The following is a 15,087-nucleotide window of genomic DNA, read 5'->3' on the forward strand; positions in this document are numbered from 1 at the left end:
TGGCAATGGACGAATGACGCGAGTGCCTTTGTCAACAGCACGACATCGCCTGCAGGGCCTCTCCTGGGCTCTTGACTATATTGGTTAGACCGTAGACCACTGGAAAACCGCGGCTGGTCAGATGAGTCCCGATTTCAGTTGGCAGCACCTGCTCATAGGGTTCGAGTGTGGCGCAGACCCCACGAAATCATGGACACAAGTTGTCAACAAGACACTGCACAAGCTGTTGGTGGCTCCATTATAGTGTGGGCTGTGATTATCTGGAATTGACTGGGTTCTCTGGATGTTCAGCTTCTTGGAGAACATTTGCAGCTACTCGTGGACGTCCTGTTTTCAAGCAACGGTGGAATTTTTATTGATGAAAATGCGCCATGTCACCAGACCAAGATTGTTCGCGACTGGTTTAAAGTATATTGTGGACAATTCGAGCTAATGGTTTGGCCACCCATCGAACATTTATGGGACATAATCGAGAGGTCGGTTCGTGGACAAAATGGTGCACTGCCAAAACTTTCGCAATTATGGACGGCTATAGGGGCAGCATGGCTAAGTATTTCTGCAGGGGACTTTCAGCGATTTGTTGAGTGTCACGCCTAGCAACTGCACTACACCAGACTGTAGGATTTCCGACACGACATTAGGAGGTATCCCATGACTTTTGCCACCTCACTGTACATCGCGAATGCTCAGCTCCATGCAGTAACTATGGGAAATCAATATGTCAATGAAAAGGTACCCACTAAAGGCCTTAAATTTGTCGAGAGTTATCGAGAGCTTGCATGTATTTAAACATGCAGTTAAGAATATTATTAAGCTCGACTGAAATAGTAACCTACTCCCCGCCAGAGACAACCTCTGGGACACGCAAGACATGGGGTGTCACGTGCTGTGACACCAGCAGCAGGGCCCAGATATCTCATTGGCTCCGCTTTGAACACGCGAGAGCAGTTGGCTGTTGGCGGTTGCCATCATCCGCTGTTGATGTCACCCGAAGGTGGAAGACTATTACACATCTTACTTAGCACCGGGATCCGGATCTCATTCAGTTTCACGCCCTTCTCGTTCCTACCGAAATTTCTGGAGTATTTAACAATCTCTATGGCCTCTTTGTGTAGTCTTTCACGTAAAAAAATATTCTTGCTGTAGTCAGAATCGGACACTCAAAGAAGCTATGTTTCCCCTCGAAACTGTCCTCCGCAGACGGGGACAAAATGTTGGATTTCAATATGAAATCAATTCGACCACGGCGTAATAGCCACGAATATTTTATTAATCAAAAATGGCTCTGAGCACTATGGGACTCAACTGCTGAGGTCATTAGTCCCCTACAACTTAGAACTAGTTAAACCTAACTAACCTAAGGACATCACAAACATCCATGCCCGAGGCAGGATTCGAACCTGCGACCGTAGCGGTCTTGCGGTTCCAGACTGCAGCGCGTTTAACCGCACGGCCACTTCGGCCGGCTTTTATTAATCGTGACATTTCCGGTAGTGTAACTTTACGTTTTACAATTAGCACTAATGTTGTCACTCGTCTCTCTTCTTCCGAATAAGTGGAAGTTGCGCTAATGGTCGTCATGCTGACACTTTAGACGTCGTAGTCCTATCCACGAGGATACTTGTCCTGTTGTGAACAACCCCATTTCCTGACTCGAGGTATGTGACATGCTGTAAGATTCTGCCCGTCTGAACGAGCAATATGTTTGGCGCTATTCAGATCCTGAACCCATCGATCTCAAACTGCTGAGATCTCGACGAAAGCGAGCAAAAATATAGCGAAACTATAAACAGCAGATATGATAGGCCTCAGCCGATTTCTCACTTGTACATTATTGCAGTGCCTGCATTATTCTGAATTACGATGCAATGTTCTTTCTGAGATGTATGCGTGTCAGAATAACACAGGCGCTGCAATATTGTATTTATCCGTCGACACTGGGGGAGCACTTTTAAACAGAATGTCTCGCCTGGACGTGAATATACATAATGGATGTACGAGTACAGGTTTTAGGAACATGGTTGACGACATATGGAAGATTGGGTCTACCCGTGACACGTGCTCGAATAGCAAAATGGTAAGGTGACAGCTCGTGATAAGCGGGAAATCCAGGTTCGTTTCCCGGTCTGGCACAAATTTTCATTGCCGCCATTCCATTCTGCAACTCATGGTAGTCCATATTCGCAACTGCAAATACATTTAATATATTTCATGTATTTCTGACATGTATTGGTACACGTTTCTTCTTCTTACATGAGGCATAAAACGATCTTCTCATAAATAAACAACGTTAAAACGGGGATTCTGAATGAGATAACAAGCAGCGTAATTTCTCCTAATACGCAGAATGAGTTACTCGAACCCATTTTGTATAGTTGCACTGAAGTGTTAATCATCTGCATATCCAAGCATGCAGCACACTTCTCGCCAATTTGCTGTTTAAGTGGCCAACAACGTATATCTACCTTGGCAGTCCAAGAGCCGTACCATACAACACGATCAACACAGTGCAGAAGATGCACGTCACGTGTAGTCGTATTGATGTCAATCGTCAGTGTTGTACGCTGCGTGGATAAAGACTGTAGACTCACCAGTTGGCTGGGTCGTTCGGATTGGCCATGTAGCGCTGGAACTGGCTGTAGGCTGCCTCGGTACACGCAGGCTGGTTTGCAGTGCAGGCGAGGAATGATACGATGCCGCGAAGGACGCGCGTGACGTGAGAATCACCAGGCTGTGCCACATAGCCCAACGTGTTCGTCACGCTTGCGACCAGCTCTTGCACCAAAGTCTGCGAAAAGAGAATTTTACCATCAGGAAGAGCAACCTCTTGCAAGGCAACACAACGAGATACTGTACAGCATCCTGATAGTGGACTCCGAGGAGCAACTGAACTAGAGATATCTATCCTTTAGTATACCCCTTTCGTCCAGACAACAGAGACAACATGTCGTCGCAAGGACTCTGCGAGACAGCGAATGTGAAAGGGAGCCATATTGATTCATGTTCCTTTAAGAGCGGCCCACATTGGATCCAGGTCGATCATGTTAGGTCCAAGGCGTGTATATCTGCTCAATGGCGTCCCAGACCAGCGCTGTAAGGGAGTCATGGAGGGCCTCACAGGCTCACTTTCCATTTACTCGAATGCCTACAAGTTTCGGAGCGATGGGTTGATGCATTCTTTCGCTGAAGGTACAAGTTCTAACACCCACCGCTGGTGCTGTCTGCTCTGACTAAAATGGGCTAATCCCCTCTCCCCCCCCCCCCTCCTAATAGCTTCCTCTTCTGATCGTGACCCAGACATCAGCGTCCTCTCATACTTGCAGGCGTAAATACCCTTGAACTCTAGCTTAAACCCTGTGATTATGATCGACCTACTAATAGAAATGAAGAATACGTGTGGCAATTAGAAAGCTAAGCAGAAGAAAGTCACAGATAAGATTCAACAGGTTATAAAAATGTATATATGTATGTGTGTATATATGTTCCATATCTTCTCCTACACCACTGGACCAGTTTCAGTCGAAATTAGCACACACATCACTTGCTTGCTGCACCTACCTATCAAAGGGTTGGGCATGAAAAAGAAGTGTATACCACCATGCGCGATTACCTAAACTTTATTCATCCAGTATTTGAGAATGGGAGCTCTTAATGACTTTACACATAATTTCAAACACTAATGGAAATTTTTATCACTGACAATCCCCGCAAAATGATGAAAAGAAAAAAGTTTATCGCTTACTGTATTGTCGCTGTTCATGCAGTGAAATTGCCGCAATAAGGCATGATGTTTTAATTTATTCTTTGCTGCTAACTGTATTCACGACACCCCATATTGCTAGACGTGTGAAATATCTCTCGTGCTCGTCGTTTGGTGATGATCGTGTGCTCAGCCGCCACTTTCGTCATGCTTGGCCTCCCAGGTCCCCAGACCTCAGTCCGTGCGATTATTGGCTTTGGGGTTACCTGAAGTCGAAAGTGTATCGTGATCGACCGACATCTCTAGGGATGCTGAAAGACAACATCCGACGCCTATGCCTCACCATAACTCTGGACATGCTTTACAGTGCTGTTCACAACAATATTCCTCGACTACAGCTATTGTTGAGGAATGATGGTGGACATTGAACATTTCCTGTAAAGAACATCATCTTTGCTTTGTCTTACTTTGTTATGCTAATTATTGCTATTCTGAACAGACGAAGCGCCATCTGTCGGACATTTTTTGAACTTTTGTATTTTTTTGGTTCTAATAAAACCCCATGTCATTCCAAGCATGTGTGTCAATTTGTACCTCTCTATCTACATTATTCCGTGATTTATTCAGTTTTCAAATTTATACTGACTTTTTGATCACCTGGTGTATATATGACACATTAATTGACATATTACAGATGTCAGACATCGTAGGCTGGGCAGACTGGTAAAACAGGACAGATATGACAAACATGTCATCGAGCATGTGTCAACAGGACAGGCGGCGAACTTCGCTGGAACTAACATCAGACTTTAACGTTTCACGGAGTACAAGTGTGGCTGAACACAGAGTGCACCGAACACTCCTAACAATGGACCTCCGCAGCACATGACCTATGCGTGAGCCAATGTTAACATCATGACATCGGCAACTACAACTGAAATGAGCACGTGACCATCGGCACTGGACGTTGGCGCAGTGGTAGAGCGCTGCACGGCCTGATGAATCCTGATACCTTCTTCATCATGCCAGTGGGAAGACGTGAATCCGTCGTCTTCCAGGGGAACAGTTCCTTTGACACCTGTACTGTGGTACGGAGACTAGCTGGCGGCGGCTCAATTATGCTCTGGGGAAAATATGTCAAATATATGGGTAGTGGAGAATAATGCAGGAATTTGAAGCAAATCGGCCAAGAACCCGTCGAGGCGATAGCAGCGTCAGCTGGCGAGGAGTAGCTGCTAGTCAGACACACGCACGGTGCATGTAGTATCAGTGAGCGTGCTGTACGTCTGTAGAGTGAGGAATGTGTGCAATCTACCTGAGTTTGACCGAGGGAAGATTGTATAGGCCAAGAGGCTCGGCATGAACATTTCGGAAAATGAACGACTTGTCAGCTGTTTGTCTTTTTTTTCCTTTATTGAATTTCGATTGCCCCGAAGGGGACGGGCAGGCAGCAGCTTAGTACGCTGCTCTACAGCCTACAGACTTTTTAAAAACTCAGCTGTTTGAGGAGTGATATACATATATATAGTACAAATGTTGTTATCAAACATCTCGAAAAGTACTTGACCGATTTACTTCAAAGTTCTTGATCGATTTACTTCAAATTCCTACATTCAGATAAAACAATGAAGGAAATTAATGAAAAATTAATTACTAACAAACGAAATACATCGTGGTATACTGCATATAATTCGTGTCACGAGAATAAATTACAGCGGCAATACCCGTCTTCGAGATAGTTCAATCAGACGTCACTAGATCGCGCGACGAGCGAAAGCTCGAGAGTTTGACAGAAACATGATCGCAAACTCTTATTAGTTGATTAATTGCTGTTGTTTCAGATAATATCCTAGAAGTTATTTTAGTCAGTGTTTCACAGTTATTTTTACTGTTGAAATCCACAGCGCTATAGAAGCGCTAAGGCAAGTCGTTGATACAGTACTAACAAAAGTCATTAGATCGGGGGCCGATCAAAAGACCGAGCAGAATCCGAGATTTCCAGAACAGTGGCGTAAACTTTCCTCACGAAACACAGTGAGATAGATCGCAAACTGTAATAAGACCTGACGCAACTAATCATCTTTTCATACAGGTGAAGACGTATTCAACCGTTGCATTCCATCAACACCCAGTGATTTAAATATGGCCTTCGATTCAAAGCGATTGCAGTTTCCCATGCGGCTTGTATTCGCTATGAGTACCAACATGGCACAGGGTCGATCACTTTGTAGCAGGTATTAAACATCCTGGGCGAAGCCGGGCACTATAGCTATATTCGACACATGAGAAACACAGTACGTTTAAAGCATACTTACGTCGAATTCGTCCGCATCTATAATCGACGACAGATAGTTGAGCGTGCTTTCGGCTTCGAGCCAAGGTATGTAGTCCAGCTCCTGCGCTAGGTAGGATGTCAGGTTGAGAAGCGTGTCGAGGGGAAGCAGGTCGGACTGCACCAGCGCCCTCGCATCGTCCAGCAGCAGAGCGCGGTTGACGGGCGGGATCACCTCGTGGTCGCTCAGCAGCTGCTGCACCAGCAGAGCCCAGTTGTCTGTGTCGTACTGTACTCGGTAAAACCCTGCATACAACATTGCGCGCGTATTACCTCCCATGATCGGCTTCAGCAACCACTATACACTGAGGTGACAAAAGTCAAGGCATAGCGATATGCAAATATACATATGGCAATAGTATCGTGTACATTGGCGGAGCCGTCATTTGTAATCAGGTGACTCATGCGAGAAGGTTTTCGATGTGATTATGGCCGCGCGACCGGAATTAACAGACTTGAACACGGAATGGTGGCTGGAGCTAGACACATGAGACATCACTTTTCGGAAATCGTTAGGGAATTCAGTATTCCGAGATCCATAGTGACAAGAGTGTGCCGAGAATACCAAATTTCTGAGGTTACCTTTGACTATGGACAATGGACTGGCCGATGATCTCTTAAAAACCGAGAGCAGCGGCGTTTGAGCAGAGTTTTCAGTGCTAACAGACAAGCAACACTACGTGAAATAGCCGCAGAAATCAATGTCGAAAGTACGACGAACTTATCCGTAGGACAGTGCGGCGATATATGGCGGTATTGGACTATTGGGTCAGAAAACAGACGCGAGTGGCCTTGCTAACAGCACGACATCGCCTGCTACGCCTCTCCTGGGTTCGTGAGCATTTTGGTTGGACCCGGTACGACAGGGAAACCGTAGCTTGGTCAGATGAGTCCCGATTTCAGTTGGTAAGCGCTGATGGTAGGATACAAGTGTGTTTCAGTCTCCACGAAGCAATGGATCCAGGTTTTCAACAAATCACGGCTCCATAATGGTGTGGGCTGTGTTTAGATGAAATGGACTGGGTCCTGTGGTCCAAGTGAACCAAGCATTGACTGGAAATGGTTATTGTCGGCTATCTGGAGAGTATTTCCAGGCATTTGTAGACTTCCTGTTCCCAAACAACGATGGACTTTTTATGGATGAAAATGCGCCATGTCACCAAGCCACATGTGTTCGCCACTGATTTGAAGAACATTCTGGACAAATCGAGCAAATGATTTGGCTACCCAGGTCGTCCGACATTAATTACATCAAACATTTATGGGACATAATGGAGAAGCCAGTTCGTGCAGATATCATTGTACCGGCAACACCTTTCCAATTGCGGACAGCTTTAGAGGCATAATGGCTCAGTATTTCTGTAGGAGACTTTCAGCTACTTGTTGAGCCCATAATACGTCGAGTTGCTGCACTACGTCGCGCAAAAGGAGGACCGACACAATATTAGGAGTTATCGCATGGCTTTTGTCACCTCAGAGTATGGCGAAACACAACAATTTTAGTGTCAGTAGACAAATTTTTTTGCGAACTTCCACCTGTTAGCATAATACGGCCTAGATAATATTCTGAATGATAATTAAAGGCCTACTCCTTATCAATCTCCAAGTTGCGACTTACCCACACAAAAAATAACGTGTTACACGTGATATAATCTTCGTGAGCCAATCTCTTATACCTAAAGCACTCAGCCCATTCTTGATTTCGGTTTGTTTGGTTGTACCGTTTCAGGCAGGTAATACAAAAGCAATTTCCATCCTTTCCACTAGACTGCTGCAAGTTATAAGAGCAAGGAAGAAGAACTGGACGATGCATTCATTGACACGTGAGATGAGAGAAAGGAGGAGATACACTATGTTGTCCTATGTATCTGGCTGAAAATTACTTACAAGTTCATGGCGCCCTCCATCGGTAATGCCGGAATTCAATATCGTGTTGGTCCACCCTTAGCATTGATCACAGCTTCCGCTCTCGAAGGCATACGTTCAATAAGGTGTTGGATGGTTTCCAGGGGAATGACACATCATTCTTCACGGAGTGCTGCACTGAGATGAGGTATCGATATCGGTCGGTGAGACATGGCACGATGTCGGTGTTCCAAAACATCCCAAAGGTGTTCTATAGGATTCAGGTCAGGACTCTGTGCAGGCCAGCCCATTACAGGGACGTTATTGTCTTGTAATCACTCCGCCACAGGCCGTGCCTTATGAACAGGTGCTCGATCGTGTTGAAAGATGCAATCGGCATCTCCGAATTGCTCTTCAACAGTGGTAAGCAAGAAGGTGCTTAAAACATTAATGTAGGCCTGTGCTGTGACAGTGCCACGCAAACCAACAAGAGGTGCAAGCCCCCTCCATGGAAAACAACCGCCTCAGAATTTTACTGTCGGCACTACATACACTAGCAGATGACATTCACCGGGCATTCGCCATACCCACACCCTGACATCGGATCGCCACATTGTGTAACGTGACTCGTCACTCCACAGAACGTTTTTCCACTGTTCAATCGTCCAAAGTTTACGCTCCTTACACCAAGCGAGACGCCCTTTGGCATTTACCGGCGTGATGTGTGGCTCATGAGCAGCCGCTTGACCATGAAATCCAAGTTTTCTCACCTCCCGCCTAACTGTCGTAGTAGTTGCAGTGGATCCTAATGCAGTCTGGAATTCCTGTGTGATGGTCTGGATAGATGTCTGCCTATTACACTTTACGACCCTCTTCAACAATCGGCGGCCTCTGTCAGTCAACAGACGAGGTCGGCCTGTACGCTTTTGTGCTGTATGTCACTTCACGTTTCCACTACACTATCATATCGGAAACAATGGGCCTAGGGATGTTTAAGAGTGCGTAAATCTCGCGTACAGACGTATGACACATGTGACACCAAATCACCTGCCCATGTTCGAAGTCTTTGAGTTCCTCGGAGCGCCCCATTCTGCTCTCTCATGATGTGTAATGACTACTGAGGTCGCTGATATGGAATACCTGGCAGTAGGTGGCAGCACAATGCACCTAATATGAAAAACGTATGTTTTTGGGGGTGTCCGATACTTTTGATCACATGGTGTACAAGACGATAGACGACGTTAAGGGAAGCGGCAATTACGCAGAAGATAGGAGAGCATGGAGAGTTACCATGTCAAAACCTGCGTTTGGGCAGAACACTAATGATATCAGAACTAGGCCCGTACACACTTTTTCTCACTCTCGTTTTTCGCAATTATTTGTCCTTATCAGTCCTTCGTCTTACGAGGTGGCCGCGCGGGATTAGCCGAGCGGTCTCAGGCGCTGCAGTCGTGGACTGTGCGGCTGGTCCCGGCGGAGGTTCGAGTCCTCCCTCGGGCATGGGTGGTGTGTTTGTGCTTAGGATAATTTAGGTTAAGTACTGTGTAAGCTTAGGGACTGATGACCTTAGCAGTTAAGTCCCATAAGATTTCACACACATTTGAACATTTGTTTCTTACGAGGTGGTGCAGTGGTTAGCACACTGGACTCGCATAAGGAGGACGACGGTTCAAATCTGCGTCCGACCAACCTGATTTAGATTTTCCGTGATTTTCCTAAACCGATTCAAGCAAACTCCTGGATGGTTCCTTTGAAAAGGATGGGACCGACGACCTTGCACTTACAGAATTAATTCTTTCTACTTCAGATTCATTAGCTCAAATAGCTTCTACTTTTTATCGTTCTGTGCCCCATTTTCTTAGAATGCTTCTCCAACTGCTGTTGTTTTAAAGTTTCTTTGACTGAGGTATCAGTTAAGGCGGCAATGCAAAATAATGCGTGAATGTGTCCCAAAGCACAGCGTACACGCGTCCATCGCCATGTCTGAATTAGTTTCGAAACTACAGTAGTAATTTTTAGGCCAAATTATACAAATGTACCTTGTACAGTAGAATAATCTCTTGTAAACGAAACCGAGCGAGGTGGCGCAGTGGTTAGCACACTGGACTCGCATTCGGGAGGACGACGGCTCAATCCCGCATCCGGCCATCCTGATTTAGGTTTTCCGTGATTTCCCTAAATCGCTTCAGGCAAATGCCGGGATGGTTCCTTAGAAAGGGCACGGCCGATATCCCTCCCCATCCTTCTCTAATCCGAGCTTGTGCTCCGTCTCTAATGACCTCGTTGTCGACGGGACGTTAAACAGGAATCTCCTCCTCAACCTCTTGTAAACGAAAAGATATTTATCTATTCTATTATTCCTAAATGATATGCTCCCTAGAAGCTTCGGATAGTTGAGTAACAAAATTTACTCACATTGCACAAAATGACAAGTATGTTCTTCGGGCTGAGACGTCCAATCATCTGGTACCGTAAAGTTTGTGAGAGCCCTCAACAGATGGTAGCACTTATCTTCCATTGCCAGCGGCGCACTAGCAATAATGGTTTTCTAGAAAAGTGCTGCGGGAAACTAGGGATGGGAAAAACCGACCGCTTAAGACTGATACCGGTATTTTAATTCTGAATAACTGGTATTTGTTTGGTCTCGATTATAACAGGTTTTTTTTTAATTTTTTTACTAATAACCGAGTAAAAACACCAAAATATCAATTAGCCATAGAACCAGAACTAAAATTTTTCTTTTTAAATAAAGCTTTGTTAGTAAAGGAGTAATTTTTATTCGTAATATTGGCACTAGTTTGAAATATTGCGTTATTGTAGAATATGGGAAAAGTGATCAGTGCTATTTTAAGAGGGGACGGTGAGGAAATTGACCAAAAATGTAAAGCTTCGATTTATTTTTTATTTGTTAGTACAACTCATGCACAATAAGTTCCCAAAGTTTAAATGTTGAAATCGCATCCGAAGTGCCCGAAAATTAATTAAAAGTGTGACGCGGCCTCCCTGCCACACCAAGCTCAGAGGGATAACAACCCCTACATTCACAAGGAGAGGCTTCCAAATTGTATCCTGGATCTTGTCAAGCCCACTTACATGTTTCTGACCGATTCTGCACTTCTCAAAAAGTGTGTTCATAGCAAAACCCAAAAGAGTCTCTAAATTCATTCATATGGAAACGATGTCCTAAAAACACATTTGCTTCTACTACAGTTGTCAGAATTGCAACTTATGATGCAGTTATCGTATTTAATGATGGGAACGTCAGGAGGATGAAGGTATTAGAAAGAATGGGGTTGAAGATAAGAAATTTTACTCAAGACATCCTGAGAAAAATAGATTTACAGCGCGCCTCTGCAGCTGAAAAGTCAGTTGAAGACCTGGTAGAGGAAAAAAGACAGACAACAAGAAAACAGAAGACTTGAAGGGAAAGACGACCCAGAGTACAAATGTGGTGCCTTCTGAAGAAGTGAAGTAAGGATAAAAGTTAGGTTGAACTTTAAATTGCGTTTGCTGAAAAGTTTGTTTTTATAAGTTTATGCACCTTTTCCTCGGGTTCTATGAATGCTAGAATTATGAAATTTTGTACACACATTTCTGTAAACCTAATAAACGTTGTCTCAAGAGAAAATTTAGAAATTCTGATTACAAGCTGAGATATAGGGCAAAGTGCTTGGAATTTTGTGTTAATTTAAAATTGTACCTGTGGAATTACAATTAAAAAATTTTGAAAATTCTCCTGTTTGACCTATTCCAAAAAGTCATGAGAGAAGCTTACAACATATAAAGAGATGAAACAGAGAAATTTTTGTAGAAATCTCTTGAATACTTTCTGAGAAAAAGGAACATACATTATTTTTTGAAAATAAAACTTCAAATTTCATTCAAAAAAAGTTGAATATATAATCAAAGGATTTTATATGTAAATGTGCTACTTTCATGTAAAGCGTGGTGCAAAATTTCATTGCCATATCTCTAAAACTGTGGATTTGGTTAATTTTTGAAATAGTGTGTGTTTTTCATCAACGTCCCCCCTTAATAACAAAGCCGACAGAAACGAGCAACAAAGAAGTGACATAAGAATTGGTACTGCATTGTTAAGACAATAATGTACCTGTCGCCATAACCTGTTGCCATGTACCTGTTCGACATAATCATCCATATGCGACCTGCTGATTTATCACATTGCAATAAACAACCCGTGTCAACAAAATTCTTCTGCGGTATTCGGTGCGGAATTTACGCCGAACAGTTGTTGCAAAGTTCGTTTCATGAAACCAAAACGCACAGCGAGCACGTTACGCACCAGTGAAAGCAGATGTTTTAACCGTGCACTATGCTGGCGCTCCTGAACTATGTGAATCAAACTTGAGGTTGTTCTCTACAAAATGTTACATCTACAGATGCTGAAAGTTATCTCAATAAATTTATACAGCATTCCAAATCTTTAAAGCCCTTTTTGACTCACCCTGTATTTTGCATATTTTCGTTCACTGATGTCTTGTGAGATAATTTTCTGGGCTAACACATCATTTACATAAAAATTATCCTTTTATAAAAGAGACCAGTTAGAATTATGTGTGGGCTTCACACACGTCCACACAAGCAACTGGGAATGTTAATCACAATCTCACACATCATTTATTCACTTTTGAAAGGGTTCTCTTGACACATTCCACATCATAACATTTATCGTGAATATGGCTATGAAAGCAGTAACGACCTAACTGATTGACGGCTGTATCAGTGTCTACGCGGAAAAAAGTTATTTCTATTGTTCATGACGATGAGATAGAAAGAAGAGGAAAACCATTTTTCTGCATGAGCCCTAATTTACCTAATTATAGCAACGTGGTCATTACGGGAGATGTATACGCTTCTTGAATCGTTTTGGAACGTGTCTCCCGATATTTTTGAAGGGACTCAGTGATGGAAAACATACTTATTGCAATGTATGCTATTGTAGGTTGGTCATAATTTCTTTGACACTGCGACACTGACTACTCAAATTCATGACGAATCACGCAGCTTTATTTTGAATATTTTCTATCTCCTCCGTTAATATAACTTGGTAACAGTCTCAGCTCGATCAAGAATTGGATGGACAACGCTTTTGTAAGCGACCTCTTTGGTGCATAAATTACACTTCCCTGTGATTCTTCGAATAAGTCTGAACCTGGAATCAGAAGACCGTTACCTGTTTCTAGCGACTGATCGCCGGTCGCATAGTCAAGTGACACTGAAGCGCAAAAGAAACTGGTGTCGGCATGCGTATTCAAATACAGAGATACGTAAACAGGCAGAATACGGTGCTGTGGTGGGCAGCGCTTGTATAACGCGACAAATCTCTGGCGCAGTTCTTAGATCGGTTACTGCTGCTACAAAGGTAGGTTATCAAGATTTAAGTAGCCGGCCGCTGTGGCCGAGCGGTTATAGGCACTTCAGTCCGGAACCGCGCGACCGCTACGGTCGCAGGTTCGAATTCTGCCTCTATCATGGATGTGTGTTATTTCCTTAGGTTATTTAGGTTTAAGTAGTTCTAAGTTCTAGGGGACTGATGACCTCAGATGTTAAGTCCCATAGTGCTCAGAGCCATTTGAACGAAGATTTAAGTGAATTTGAACGTTGTGTTATAGTCGTCGCACGATCGATGGGACACAGCATCTCCGAGGTGTCGAAGAAGTGGGGATTTTCGCGTACGACCATTTCATGAGTGTACCATGAATGTCAGGAATCCGGGAAAACATCAAATCTCTGACAGTGCTGCGGCCGGAAAAATATCCTGCAAGAACGGGAACAACGACGAGGGAAGAGAATCATTCAGCGTGACAGAAGTGCAACCCTTCCGCACATTGCTGCAGATCTCACTGCTGGGCTATCTACAAATTCAGCGTGCGAAACCACTGAACGAAACATCGTCGATATGGACTTTAGGAGCCGAAGGCCCACTCGTGCACCCTTAATGACTGCACGACACAAAGCTTTACGCCTCGCCTATCCCTGTCAACACCGACAGACTAGAAACGTGTTGCCTAGTCGGACAAGTCTCGTTTCAAAATGTATCGAGCGGTGGACGTGTACGGTTATGGAGACAACCTGTTGAATCCGTAGACCCCGCAAGTCAGCAGGGGACTGTTCAATCTGATGGAGGCTCTGTAATGGTATGGGGCATGTGCAGTTGGAGTGATATCGGGCCCCTGATACGCCTAGATACGACTCTGACAGGTGACACGTACGTAAACATCCTGTCTAATCACCTGCATCCATTTATGTCCATTGTGCATTCCGACGGACTTGGGCAATTCCAGCAGGAAAATGCGACACCCCATACGTCCAGAATTGCTAAAGAGTGGTGGCTCCAGAAATCCTCTTCTGAGTTTAAACACTTCCGCTGGCCACCACCAAACCCCCCAGACATGAACTTTATTGAGCACATCTGGGAAGTCTCCCAACGTGGTGTTCAGAAGATATCTCCACCCACTCTTATACTCTTCCGGATTTATGGACAGCCCTGAAGGATTCGTTGTTTTGGGTCCCCTCCAGTACTACTTCAGATATTAGTCAAGTCCATGCCATCTCATGTTGCAGCACTTCTGCGTGCTCGCGGGGGCCCTACACGATAGTAGGCACGTGCACCAGTTTCTTTGGCTCTTCAGTGTGTATCGCAGCTTTCCGTTTACCTATGTGCATTGCATTACATTTATTTATGTTTTAGTCAGCTGCAAAACTTTGCACAAGACGCCGTTCACCTGAAAGTCTCTCTGCAAAAATTCAGTTTTACATAATACTCGCGTTATTTGATATTACTGACAATACTTACCGATGAGTCAAAACATACGGGGCACCTCGAGATTGAATGTTGCCTGATGCGTTGTGGGAATGGGGTCTTTTGTTTATGAGTAAAAGGACAAGCATTCATGTCGATGATTAACTTGTGCGGCCACCTACAAAGAGCTACATAAAACTGTCGTAAAAATTCGTGAAAATCGACATTTCACGATATCGTACCTGTAGAACAACTTTCCACAGACTTCTCGGAGTGTGTTTCTCTTATGAGACCGTAGGTTCGAATACAGCATTAGCAGTGTGCCTTTTGACGATCTGGAGTACTGCTCGAGTGCTCGGAATCTCCACTACGTCGACTTAAAAGAAGACATCACAGCCAATCACATTTGTCACCGGTAGGCTGGATCAACATGCAAGTGGTACAGAC

At 44.3% G+C, this 15,087-nt stretch overlaps 1 protein-coding gene across 1 annotated transcript in view; it reads right to left on the reverse strand.

The window, feature by feature from the left end:
• Positions 1-15,087, reverse strand: part of LOC126253287 (aminopeptidase N-like) — a 210,371-nt gene that overhangs the window by 100,714 nt on the left and 94,570 nt on the right. The window contains exons 12-13 of the mRNA XM_049954513.1: positions 6,016-6,278; positions 2,592-2,788 (exon numbers count right to left, since the gene is read on the reverse strand). Of these exons, the coding sequence (XP_049810470.1) occupies positions 2,592-2,788; positions 6,016-6,278 (460 nt within the window). The remainder of the gene's footprint in view (positions 1-2,591; positions 2,789-6,015; positions 6,279-15,087) is intronic.

The sequence above is a fragment of the Schistocerca nitens genome, chromosome 4 (assembly GCF_023898315.1).
Source record: "Schistocerca nitens isolate TAMUIC-IGC-003100 chromosome 4, iqSchNite1.1, whole genome shotgun sequence".
NCBI classification, from domain to species: Eukaryota; Metazoa; Arthropoda; class Insecta; order Orthoptera; family Acrididae; genus Schistocerca; species Schistocerca nitens.